Source organism: Theropithecus gelada, chromosome 6, assembly GCF_003255815.1.
Source record: "Theropithecus gelada isolate Dixy chromosome 6, Tgel_1.0, whole genome shotgun sequence".
Classification (NCBI taxonomy): domain Eukaryota; kingdom Metazoa; phylum Chordata; class Mammalia; order Primates; family Cercopithecidae; genus Theropithecus; species Theropithecus gelada.
Genome location: NC_037673.1, coordinates 156,941,564 through 156,953,469, shown reverse-complemented (window position 1 = coordinate 156,953,469; position 11,906 = coordinate 156,941,564). Strand labels below are relative to the sequence as shown.

General features: G+C 39.6%; 1 protein-coding gene across 2 annotated transcripts; it reads left to right on the top strand.

The window, feature by feature from the left end:
• Positions 1–463: 463 nt before the first annotated feature.
• ZBED8 (zinc finger BED-type containing 8) lies at positions 464–7,472 on the top strand. 2 transcript variants are annotated; one of them, XM_025388375.1, is made up of 3 exons: positions 464–924; positions 3,064–3,137; positions 5,080–7,472. In XM_025388375.1, the coding sequence occupies exon 3, from the start codon at positions 5,129–5,131 to the stop codon at positions 6,908–6,910; it is 1,782 nt and encodes a 593-aa protein (XP_025244160.1). In that variant the 5' UTR covers positions 464–924; positions 3,064–3,137; positions 5,080–5,128; the 3' UTR covers positions 6,911–7,472. The 2 variants fall into 2 exon arrangements, with proteins under 2 accessions (XP_025244160.1, XP_025244158.1); XM_025388373.1 differs by lacking the exon at positions 3,064–3,137.
• Positions 7,473–11,906: the final 4,434 nt, after the last annotated feature.

Genomic DNA, 11,906 nt, shown 5'->3' with positions numbered 1-11,906 from the left:
TAAAAATCTTTCCTCTGAGATGGATGATGATAAGGAAATTCATACCCATGTTCCCACTTAAGGAAAGGCGGGGGGATCACCCTGCATGGACAACAGTACACAAGCTATGGAAGCTCATCCTCCACTGCTGAAATGTCTAATCTGAGATTACAATGAGCTTCCTTCTCTTTTTCTCTCATTTATTCCACATGGAACATGGTAATTATCAAGTGTTTTATCATCTCCAAGCTCAAAGCCCAACACAATATAAAAGTTTCAGTGCTCTGCATGTTAAAAAGAACTATGTGTAGTTTGTAGCCCCTTCCATTCCTGAAATTGTACGGTTCATCCTCTCTGGCAGACACAATAAACAAACGATTTTGTGTTCCACGTACACAATCTCAAAGAAAGAGGGAGGGCCAGTGCGCATGCTCAGTACTCAAGCCCGCCAGCCCATCCCACAGCCCTTTGCTACTGCGCCTGCGTGTGGGAGACGCCTCGCCCAGTTTACGGGCGGGAAGCACCCTGGAGAACCCGGATGGAACTCGGGCCTGGCTGAGGCGGAGGTTGTTGCGGATGCTCGTGTCTGCAGGCGCACCGCAGATTCCTGCTCGGGGGTCAGACCTGAGGAACCGCCGTCTCTACTGGTTCTGACGGCCAGAGGCTGGACCCTAGGCTGAGCGGAGAGGGGAACTGGAGCCTGAAACAGGCGCCTAAAAGAAGCCCGAGCATCCCATGGGCCTGCGCCTCAGGCTCGGAGACGGGCGGGCGGAGACAGCGCTGAGTCTTTTTCTTTTTTTTTTTCCTAGCCGCTGGTGTTCTATCTCACCCTGGAGGGTGTAAAAATCTCCGTCCTTAACAGTAACACCATCAGGTCCTATCAATTAAGAGCTGCTTGTTATTTGCATGCATTCTTATAATTAAACCTCCCAACAACCCTGTAAGGTAGGTACTGTTATCCCCTCTGGAGGAACTGAGGCTTGGAAAGGTCCCAGCCTGTAAGTGACAAAGCCACAATCCCAGGCGTTTGCCCCTGGAGCGTCTGCCCAGCCACCAAGTTCCTGCCCCCTTTCTCCCGGCTATTAATTTTAACTGCAAAATGTAATGCTTAAATGCTCTGCCTCCCCAAACACCTGCGCCTACCATGATCTTGCATACTCAGTGGCTGGATAGAAGTTGAATTGTATTTGGTTTGGAGTTTCAGGTTTACAACTGCACTTTGGTGTTTTCACTGCTGGAATGAATATATATATATGTGTGTGTGTGTGTGTATATATTAGCATTCCCTAAATGTTTTGTGAGTGTTCACTTTTAACTGATTTTTCTCAATTGTAATACTTTTTCATATCTACCCTTCATAAACTTGCCAAAACATTTTACTTTGTCATATCAGATCTTTCATTAAGCATCTGAAGATAATCTCTCAAAAGAATCATTCTTAAAATGAGTGATATCTATCTATCTTAAGATAATGCTTTTTTTATTATGGAAAGTTTCCGAAATACATAAAAATCGAATGGTGTAATGATGTGTACCCATCATCCAGCTTCAAGAGTTACCAACTTAAGGCCAGTCATTTCTTTTATCTCCACCCCGCTTTGTGCATGTTTGTGAGTGTGCTGAAGTATAGTATTTCAAAGGAATCCCAGACATCTTATTTCACTTGTAAGTAATCGTGTCGAACACATGAGGACTTTTTAAAAACACAACCACAATACCATTATCATGCCTGTTTAACAATATCTCCTTATGATGATGATGCTTTTTAATGTTTACATTTTTTAGGATATTGTAATTCCTAAATACCACAAAAAGCGCAAGTGCAAATTGTGAGATTCTAAAACAAGCCTCTTGGGCAGTAAGTTCATCTTTGAGGCTCTGGAAAATTCTTGCCACTTATTCTCCCTTTTTCAGGGGGATGGAGAAGAATACCATAAATTGATTTTCCTAAAACTTTTGTTCAAAACAGATAAATTTTAAATTAAAATATACTTGAGAGACATAGTCAAGGTGGATAGGAAATGGCCTCTTAACAGATCTTGTAATGATTTCTGGTTTGTTCTGTTTTGTTTCTGAGACAGAGTCTCACTCTCACCCAGTCTGGAGAGTGCAGTGGCGTCATCTCAGCACACTGCAACCTCTGCCTCCCAGATCAAGCGATTCTCCTGCGTCAGCCTCTCCAGTAGCTGGGATTACAGGCACCCACCACCATGCACAGCTAATTTTTGTATTTTTAGTAGAGACGAGTTTTCACCAAGTTGGCCAGGCCAGTCTTGAACTCCTGAGATCAGGTGATCCGCCCTCCTCAGCCCAAAGTGCTGGAATTATGGACATGAGCCACCATGCCCGGCCTTTTTCTTGAGACAGAGTCTGGCTGTCCTTAGGCTGGAGTGCAGTGGCGTGATCTCAGCTCACTGCAACCTCTGCCCCCTGGGTTCAAGCGATTCTCCTGCCTCAGCCTCCCGAGTAGCTGGGATTACAGGCATGCGCCACCACACCCAGCTAATTTTTGTATTTTTATTAGAGACAGAGTTTCACTATGTTGGCCAGGCTGGTCTGGAACTCCTGACCTCAAGTGATCCACCCACCTTGGCCTCCCAAAGTGCCGGGATTACAGGCATGAGCCACCACACCAGGCCCCTCTTGTAAAGATTTCTAATGTGACTAAAAACATTTTCCTTTATTCCCTCTGCCTCCCCAAATATTACATGATAAATATACATTAATAGAATACAGAAAAATAAGCATTTTATGGTAATGTTATAATTTTATTGTCATTAATTAGAAGTGGTTCTAAGCAAAAGTAGTCATGTAGTCTCATTACTTGACAAATGAAGCCTTAAGATCAGCTCTTTAAACTTCGGGTTGTCTTTTTTGATTGGCAGATATCCTTCAGTTTAACAGGCTCATAACAACTGTGTAACAGATCAACTTATTTTATTGGAGTACACTTTACAACTAGTTCATCTTGGTAGATCCACTTGAAAGCTAATGCTTTAAGTAGGTATTCTTGGCTTGTGATTTTTCTTTTAATGGCCAAAGTGGGCATTCGGATTTAAATGTATACCTGTTACTTTATTTCAGCCACATTCTCTGGCACAGAACTTTGGAAACTTTGGGGATCACTTATTTATCTTGGAGATAGAATGTTTTCTAAGGTCTATTTGAGCCTACCTGTGGATTATGCCTTTACTCATTGCTAAAGAGACAGAAAGAGAAAAGACATGGTTTTCATTTTAGGTTTCAACTTTCATAGGAGGATGTCATCAGCTCAGAAAACGTAGAAAATTTAAATATCTATTCAAGCATTGGGACCATTCACTTAGACACCTAGAATATTTGTTAGCTAAGGATTGGTTTGAAGGATATGTTTTCATTCCCCTAAATCTGACTGCCTAACCAGGATGTGTTTCAGGATTGCCTGAACAACATTATTTCCCCATATTCTTTTGTTCTGCTTCTGGAGAAGATGATGTATTCCAAGGTAGTGCAGGGACATGTATAGTTTAAAAGAGTTTCCCAGTGATTGTGATGATATGGTATCTCTTGTCACAGATCACTGTTCTAGTTACTATTTATAAGAATTATCTAAAATACTTATTTAGAATATAGATTCTAGGCCCCCACTCCATAGCTAGAGAATCAGAATCTCTATGGGTAGGGCCTTCTACATCCTGTCTTTGGGTTAAACCAAACCTTAGGAATGCTGCTGTGTGTGTCTGTGTGTGTGTGTGTGTGTGTGTGTGTGTGTGTGTGTTCACGACTGCCTTCACTTAGAGGTATTTAGGTGGAAAAGCATCATGAAATTCCTTATTGTACTTAAGGGTGTTCTCATATGAGAGGGATTTTGCTGAAGTCTCGGTAAGAAGAATAGTTGTGTTTCCCCTGAACAAGTTGTTTTGCTTTTCTTTTATATATTTTTTTTAATTAATTAATTTTTTTTTTTGACAGAGACTTGCTCTGTCGCCCAGGCTGGAGTGCAGTGGCATGATCTTGGCTTGGTAGCTGGGACTACAGACGTATGCCACCATGGCCAGCTAATTTTTTGTATTTTTAGTAGAGATGGGGTTTCACCATATTGCCCAGGCTGGTCTCAAACTCCTGAGCTCAGGCAGTCCACCCACCTCAGCCTCCTAAAGTGCTGGGATTACACGCATGAGCTACCACGCCCAGCCATTTTGCTTTTTTATGTGGAGAGTATGAATCATGGACCAATAGTGTGTTACACTTAGCAGTAAGGAAACTCTGAGCCAATTTGTAGCCTACTTTTGCATCAAGGGTGGCTTAATCAGACTTATAGACCTATTTGAAATTCTGTGCCTAAGTTGGACTCAAAACTGCTCAAGGTTCAAATAGTATTACAGACCTATTTAATCCTTAACTATTAAAAAGAACTACCATGTTCTCATAAATGGTAGCTAAATAATGTGTACACACGAACAGATAATGGAGTGATGGGTAGAGGAGAGGAAGGGTGGGGTGGGAGGGAGTAGATGAGAAATAATGAGTACAATGTATGTTATTTGGGTGATGGATACCCTAAAAACCCTCACTTCGCCACTATACAATCTATGCATATAACAAAATTGTGCTTGTACCCCATAAATTTATATAATTTTTTTAACCTCCATGTCAGCATCCACCCTTCCTTATTTAGTGAATTGCTCCTTTTTTCAGTGATTCTTAACTGAGGGTATGCATACATCTTTGGGGCTGAATGGAAGAAGGTGGTGGTAGTGAGATGCCCTTTCTAGGGATACAAAATGTGCTAGATATGTTTGTAACATACATTATTGAAAACAAGTTAAGCCATAACTGTAATTCACCAATAAAGGACTTACAGGTATGCATAACTTGTCTTAGCTCAAATCTTCCATATATAACTTGCTGGCAAATCATTTATTCCAGGGCATTAGCTGTGAGTTGCTAGCTTTAAGTTAAACTATATCCTGTCATGGCTTACTTTGAATTGACATGCTGCAGGCTATATCTTAACATATACAAGATAGTATGTGATGACAATATAGCATGTGATGTGGCTTTGTTTTAATTCAGTTAGCCACTGGATTTTAATGTGTGGGTTATATTTTACTCCCAAAGCAAAATTCTGTGGCATCTCTGGAATACTGCCTGAGAGTTTTTGTGTGCCATGTCGAAGAAACGCAAATGGGATGATGACTATGTTCGCTACTGGTTCACCTGTACAACGGAAGTTGATGGAACTCAGCGCCCACAGTGTGTGTTGTGTAACTCAGTATTTTCAAATGCTGACCTCAGACCATCAAAACTGTCAGACCATTTTAACAGACAGCATGGTGGTGTAGCTGGGCATGATCTCAATAGCCTGAAGCATATGCCAACACCATCTGATCAGAGTGAAACCTTGAAAGCATTTGGAGTTGCATCTCATGAGGATACTTTATTACAAGCATCATATCAATTTGCGTATTTATGTGCCAAGGAGAAGAATCCTCATACAGTAGCTGAAAAGTTAGTGAAACCTTGTGCATTGGAAATAGCACAAATAGTTTTGGGACCAGATGCACAAAAGAAGCTTCAGCAGGTACCCTTATCAGATGACGTGATCCATTCTAGAATTGATGAAATGAGCCAAGATATCTTACAGCAAGTTCTAGAAGATATCAAAGCGAGTCCTCTTAAAGTGGGTATTCAGCTTGCTGAGACAACTGACATGGATGACTGCGGTCAGCTAATGGCATTTGTGCGATATATAAAAGAAAGAGAGATCATAGAAGAATTTCTCTTCTGTGAACCATTGCAGCTATCCATGAAAGGAATAGATGTGTTCAATCTCTTCAGAGACTTCTTTCTGAAGCATAAGATAGCACTTGATGTATGTGGCTCTGTTTGTACTGATGGTGCCTCCTCTATGCTAGGAGAAAATTCCGAGTTTGTTGCCTATGTGAAAAAAGAGATACCTCATATCATAATCACACATTGTTTATTGAATCCTCATGCACTTGTCATAAAGACATTGCCTACAAAACTGAGGGATGCTCTGTTTACTGTGGTGAGGGTAATAAATTTCATCAAAGGGAGAGCTCCAAATCATCGCCTATTTCAGGCTTTCTTTGAAGAAATTGGTATAGAATATAGTGTCCTCCTTTTCCATACTGAAATGAGGTGGCTTTCCCGAGGCCAAATACTTACTCACATTTTTGAAATGTATGAAGAAATAAATCAGTTTCTTCACCACAAAAGCAGTAATTTAGTTGATGGCTTTGAAAATAAAGAGTTTAAAATTCACCTAGCATACCTTGCAGATTTATTCAAACACTTAAATGAACTCAGTGCATCTATGCAGAGGACTGGGATGAACACAGTATCAGCTAGAGAAAAGTTATCTGCTTTTGTTAGGAAGTTTCCATTTTGGCAAAAACGAATTGAGAAAAGAAATTTTACCAATTTTCCTTTTCTTGAAGAAATAATTGTTTCAGATAATGAAGGAATATTCATTGCAGCTGAAATAACACTGCATCTGCAACAATTGAGCAACTTCTTCCATGGATATTTTTCCGTTGGAGATCTTAATGAGGCAAGTAAATGGATATTGGATCCATTTCTTTTTAATATCGATTTTGTCGATGATAGTTATTTAATGAAAAATGATCTTGCTGAATTACGAGCTAGTGGCCAAATCCTAATGGAATTTGAGACAATGAAGCTTGAGGATTTCTGGTGTGCCCAATTCACAGTGTTTCCAAACCTAGCAAAGACAGCTCTAGAAATCCTTATGCCATTTGCAACTACATACCTTTGTGAGTTGGGATTTTCATCACTTTTACATTTCAAAACAAAGTCCAGAAGCTGCTTTAATCTGAGTGATGATATCCGTGTGGCTATTTCAAAAAAAGTTCCTCGTTTCTCAGACATCATTGAACAAAAGCTACAGCTACAGAAGTCACTGTAAGCTGATATACTTTTTTAATGTGTAATTTTAATCTTAATATCATTGTAAAATTAAGCTGTAATTCTGTTTCTTCTCTTTCATATTTATGATATACTGAATATCTAAAAAACTTAACAACTTTAACTTTGAATGAGGCATGTGAAAATGTGTTTTGAGAATAAAAACACAAACAACAGAAAAGATTAAGTACTACTGCCTAGTTGCTATCATGAGATTTTCCTAATTCTGAGTATCTGTTTAATCTGTTCATGTGGTATGTAAAAAAGATACCTAAGCACTAGAATATCCAGCTAAATGGTGCAGTAGGCTAGGAATTGAGCCAGGAGAAAAGAGAAGATATCCCAGAAGTTAAAAAGGCAAAATGACAGGTTGAGTTCACCCGTCTTTGTTATGGAGAGGTTAATGAAATCAGAAGAGGATTATGAAATACAATGGGAAAAGGAATGATCTGGCTTATATAAGACTTATTTTTAAATATGCTCTTTGGAGTTAGTCTCACAATGTCCATTCCCCTAGCTCCTATGCTATGAATATCATATTAATAAATAGCCTAATATATTAATCACTGTTTGTCATCTTTAAATTACTTCAGAACTCCAAGTTATCAAGGCTGCTGAAAAGGAGATTCCTGAGCCTTACCCTAGAGATTCTGATGAGCAGGGTCTTTGATAAGGTCAAGGATCCTCATTCGTAACCAGCTTTCCAGACTGTTCTGATGGATTCTTGGATTCTTGTGTCCTCTGTTTTCAATTTTTCCTACACTTATTTTTCCTTTACCCTAATTTTGTCACTTATATTACATCTTATATGTATTTTTCTAAGTTCAAAATGTCAGAGTATAAATCATAAATAAATTGACATGAAATCAATGGAGTAATTCAAGACCATCACAAAATTCCCCATGGGAATCTAACTTAGCACACTTTTCTGGATGATAATTTGGCAAAATATTTTTTAATTTAAATACATTTTCATTTATATTTTTAAACATTAATGTTTTATCAAAGTACTGTATGCTGAAGGCTGGGAAAAAAATGATATAGAGAGTCCTATAAGGAAAAGCCACAGTCCCCTTCCTGCCCAGTTACCCATTTCTTCTGTAATTTCTTGTAGTTCTACCCACATCTCTTAAGTAGTATGTTCATACCATAAGATATAGCAGTTATATCAGCTTTAAAAGTTATATATTGACTCCCTTAGATAATAAGTAAGGATTGAATTTATAAAATATCCATCTCTTCTACTCCCCTCAATTTTTTATTATTATTACACTAATGTTAGGCTCTTTGTTGGTTATTTATAGCTCTTTGATTAAGATTTTTTCCTTTATAAATGTATCATATGGAAAGAATCAGGAATGTCCCAAAGTTTTCCTTATAAGGTGGCTAATCACAGCATTTTTATAATACTGAAAAATAAAAAATAAACCTGAAGGAAAATGAAACCTGACTACCAAATTTAGATGCCACATTAGTACACAGATCAAAGTTTATATTTTATCAGTAGTTATAAATACATGCCTTTTTTCACTTAAAAATGTAGTAACAGATAATAGGTCCTAGTTTTCCTATTACAATCTAACCTCAAAGACAGTGGGAAAAATTTCCAAAGCTAATATGGAAATCTAGATGTGTAGGCCAGCCGTGGTGGCTCACGCCTGTAATCCCAAGACTTTGGGAGGCCAAGGCGGGCAGATCACTAGGTCAGGAGTTCGAAACCAGCCTGGCTAACATGGTGAAACCCCACCTCTACTAAAAATACAAAAATTAGCCAGGCATGGTGGCATGCGCCTGTAATCCCAGCTACTCAGGAGGCTGAGACAGGAGAATTGCTTGAACCCAAGAGACAGAGGTTACAGTGAGCCGAGATCGTGCCACTGCACCCCAGCCTAGGTGACAGAGTGAGACTCCATCTCAAAAAAAAAAAAAAATCTAGATGTGTATATATAAAGTTTAATCTGTATGCAATTCTAAAGTTAGGAAGGAAGTAGGAATAGGGACATGGGCATGTGTGAAACCTAGGATTTAACAGTATAATAGAAGGACCAGGATGAAATGACCTTTGATAGCCAGTCTTTCATTAGGTCTTAGACTAAATTAGTTATTGCTGCTCTGAAACAAAAACTCAAAGGACATTTTTAGGGAAATGGCTAACTAGGACTTTTATTCATTTCCAAATTCTACAATTTATTTTCTCTTGATCAAATGAAAGAGCTGCAATGTTTTCTAAAATGAAGGAATTTCAATTTTTTTTAGTTTAAAAAGGTCCCACAATGGTACATATATTGGAATTTTTAGTCACGTGTTGGTTTCTTTTTTCCCAAAGAAGAGATAATTACTTTTCTTATGTTTTATTTTAGGGTCATTGATAAATTTTGTAAAGGAATAAAAAATAACAATCTTCATGACCAGCAGATGTCACTCTCTGTGTAGGTTTGAATGAAAGCAACTTTACTCTCATTACAGATTTTGCCAAATAGCTGATTTTAAACATCTCTAGAAAAGGTACTAGTGGCTCAAATTTAAAATTCCCCATCTGAGCCTCTGTGGACTCAAAATTGGCAGGCAGAACTCTGTTGGAGCCAGTAATCACGAGACTGCAAGAAATCACTGGGAAACACAGGTGTGAAAGAAAATATTAATGACTTTTTCTGTAATACAAGCATGTGGATTTTTGACATCCTCACTGTCTAAGTCACCAAAAGCTGCTTAAAGTTAGTAAATAATAGGTCAGCATTTTCAGGCATGAGCCAATGAAAAGCAAAACCAAATAGACTTACACTTTTTTTTTTTTTTTTTGAGGCAGAGTCTTGCTCTGTCGCCCAGGCTGGAGTGCAGTGGCAATCTCGACTCGCTGCAAGCTCCGCCTCCTGGGTTCATGCCATTCTCCTGCCTCAGCCTCCTGAGTAGCTGGAACTACAGGCGCCCGCCACCACGCCCGGCTAATTTTTTTATGTTTTTAGTAGAGACAGGGCTTTACCATGTTAGCCAGGATGATCTCTATCTCCTGATCTCATGATCCACCCACCTCAGTCTCCCAAAGTGCTGGGATTACAGGCGTGAGCCACCGCGCCCAGCTGACTTATACTTTTAAAGAGTGAACTTGATGATACTTGAATTATATCTCAATTTTTTTTTTTTTTTTTTTTTGAGATGGAGTCTCACTTTGTCACCCAGGCTGGAGTGCAGTGGTGTGATGATGATCTCAGCTCACTGCAACCTCCACTCCCGGGTTCAAGAGATACTCCTGTCTCAGCCTCCCAAGTAGCTGGGATTACAGACACCCACCACTGCATCTGGCTAATTTTTATATTTTTAATAGAGATAGGGTTTCATCATGTTGACCAGGCTGGTCTCGAACTCCTGACCTCAAGTGATCCACCTGCCTTGGCCTCCCAAAATGCTGGGATTACAGGCATGAGCCACTGTACCCAGCCTCAATTTTTAAAAATAGGCTCTGAGGCCAGGTGCAGTGGCTCACATCTCTAATCCCAGCACTTTGGGAAGCTGAGGCAGGAAGGCTGTTGGGGCCAGGAGTTCAAGACTAGCCTGAGCAACATATCAAGACCCCGTCTCTACAAAAAATAAAATTAGCTAGGCATGGTAGCATGTACCTGTAGTCCCAGCTACTCAAGAGACTGAGACAGGAGGTTTCCTTGAGGCCAAAAGGTTGAGGCTGAAATAGGTCATGATGGTGCCATTGCACTCCAACCTGGGTGACAGAGTGAGACCTTGTCTGAAAAAAAAGAAAAAGACTGGGCACAGTGGCTCACAGCTGTAATCCTGGCACTTTGGAAGGTCATGACAGGAGGATCACTTGAGCCCAGGAGCTCGAGACCAGCCTGGCCAACAAAGTAACACCCTTTCTCTGCAAAAATTAGCTCGGTGTGGTGGCATGCACTCCCCAAAAAAGTAATTCTTTTTATTGCCTAATTGCCCTGGTTAGAACTTCCAAGTACAATGTCAAATAAAAGTGGTGGCTGGGAACAGTGGCTCACATCTGTTATACCAGCGCTCTGGGAGGCCAAGGCGGGCAGAATGCTCAAGCTCAGGAGTTAGAGACCAGCCTCATCGTCCTAGCTACTTGGGAGGTTGAACTGGGAGGATCACTTGAGTCCAGGAGGTGGAGGCTGCAGTGAGCTGTGATTATGCCACTGCACTCCAGCCTGGGCAATAGAGTGAGAGCCTATATAAAAAAAAAAAAAAAAAAAAAAAAAAACCCTGGATATTTATAGTATAGTATACAGGTTTGTTTTTTGTTTTGTTTTGTTTTTTTAGCACTAAATTATATCAAATACTATGCGTATGGCTTTAATATCTACCAGGCATTTAGAAACATCGAATTTGAAGCTTTCAAAGTCTACCTTAATTTGAGGGGCAGTGTAAGGTTATTGTCTGTTGTAATTTGTACTTCTAAGAATAAAGAGAGACCTCAGGTTATTTTACTTTTGTTTTACAAATTTGCTGTAAATCTTATTATAATTCAGCAATGGATTGAGTCCTGTCTCAGCTACTTACTAGCTGTATAAACTTTGTAGTTCTTGGCATATAGGAATCAAGAGATCTGACAGTCTGATCATCTTGTTTTGACCTGCTCACCATTAATTCATTCACTTCCTTCTTTTAATAATAACACCCTGATTTTTCTTGAGGAACTGTTTTCCCCCCCCACTATCAGTCCATATTACCCCCTCCTGGCTAATTAGTTAGCTCTAGTACTTTTGCTGGAATTAATGGGAAAGATACTATACATGCTAAACTAATAGGATGTGTCTGGACTTCCAGTGGTCAGTTTTGCTACCTGTATTAGGGTTCTCCAGAGGGACAGAATGAATAGGACATATGTATATGTGAAAGGGATTTTATTAGAACTGGCTCACATGATGCACAAGGCAGAGTCCCACGATAGGCCATCTGCAAGCTGAGGATGAGAGAAGCCAGTAGGGATTCAATCTGAAAGCCTCAAAACTAAGGAAGCCAACAATGCAGCCTTCAGT

Excerpts from the sequence above, each read along its gene's own strand:
- ZBED8 (XM_025388373.1), top strand. The coding sequence starts at position 5,129 with ATGTCGAAGAAACGCAAATGGGATGATGACTATGTTCGCTACTGGTTC.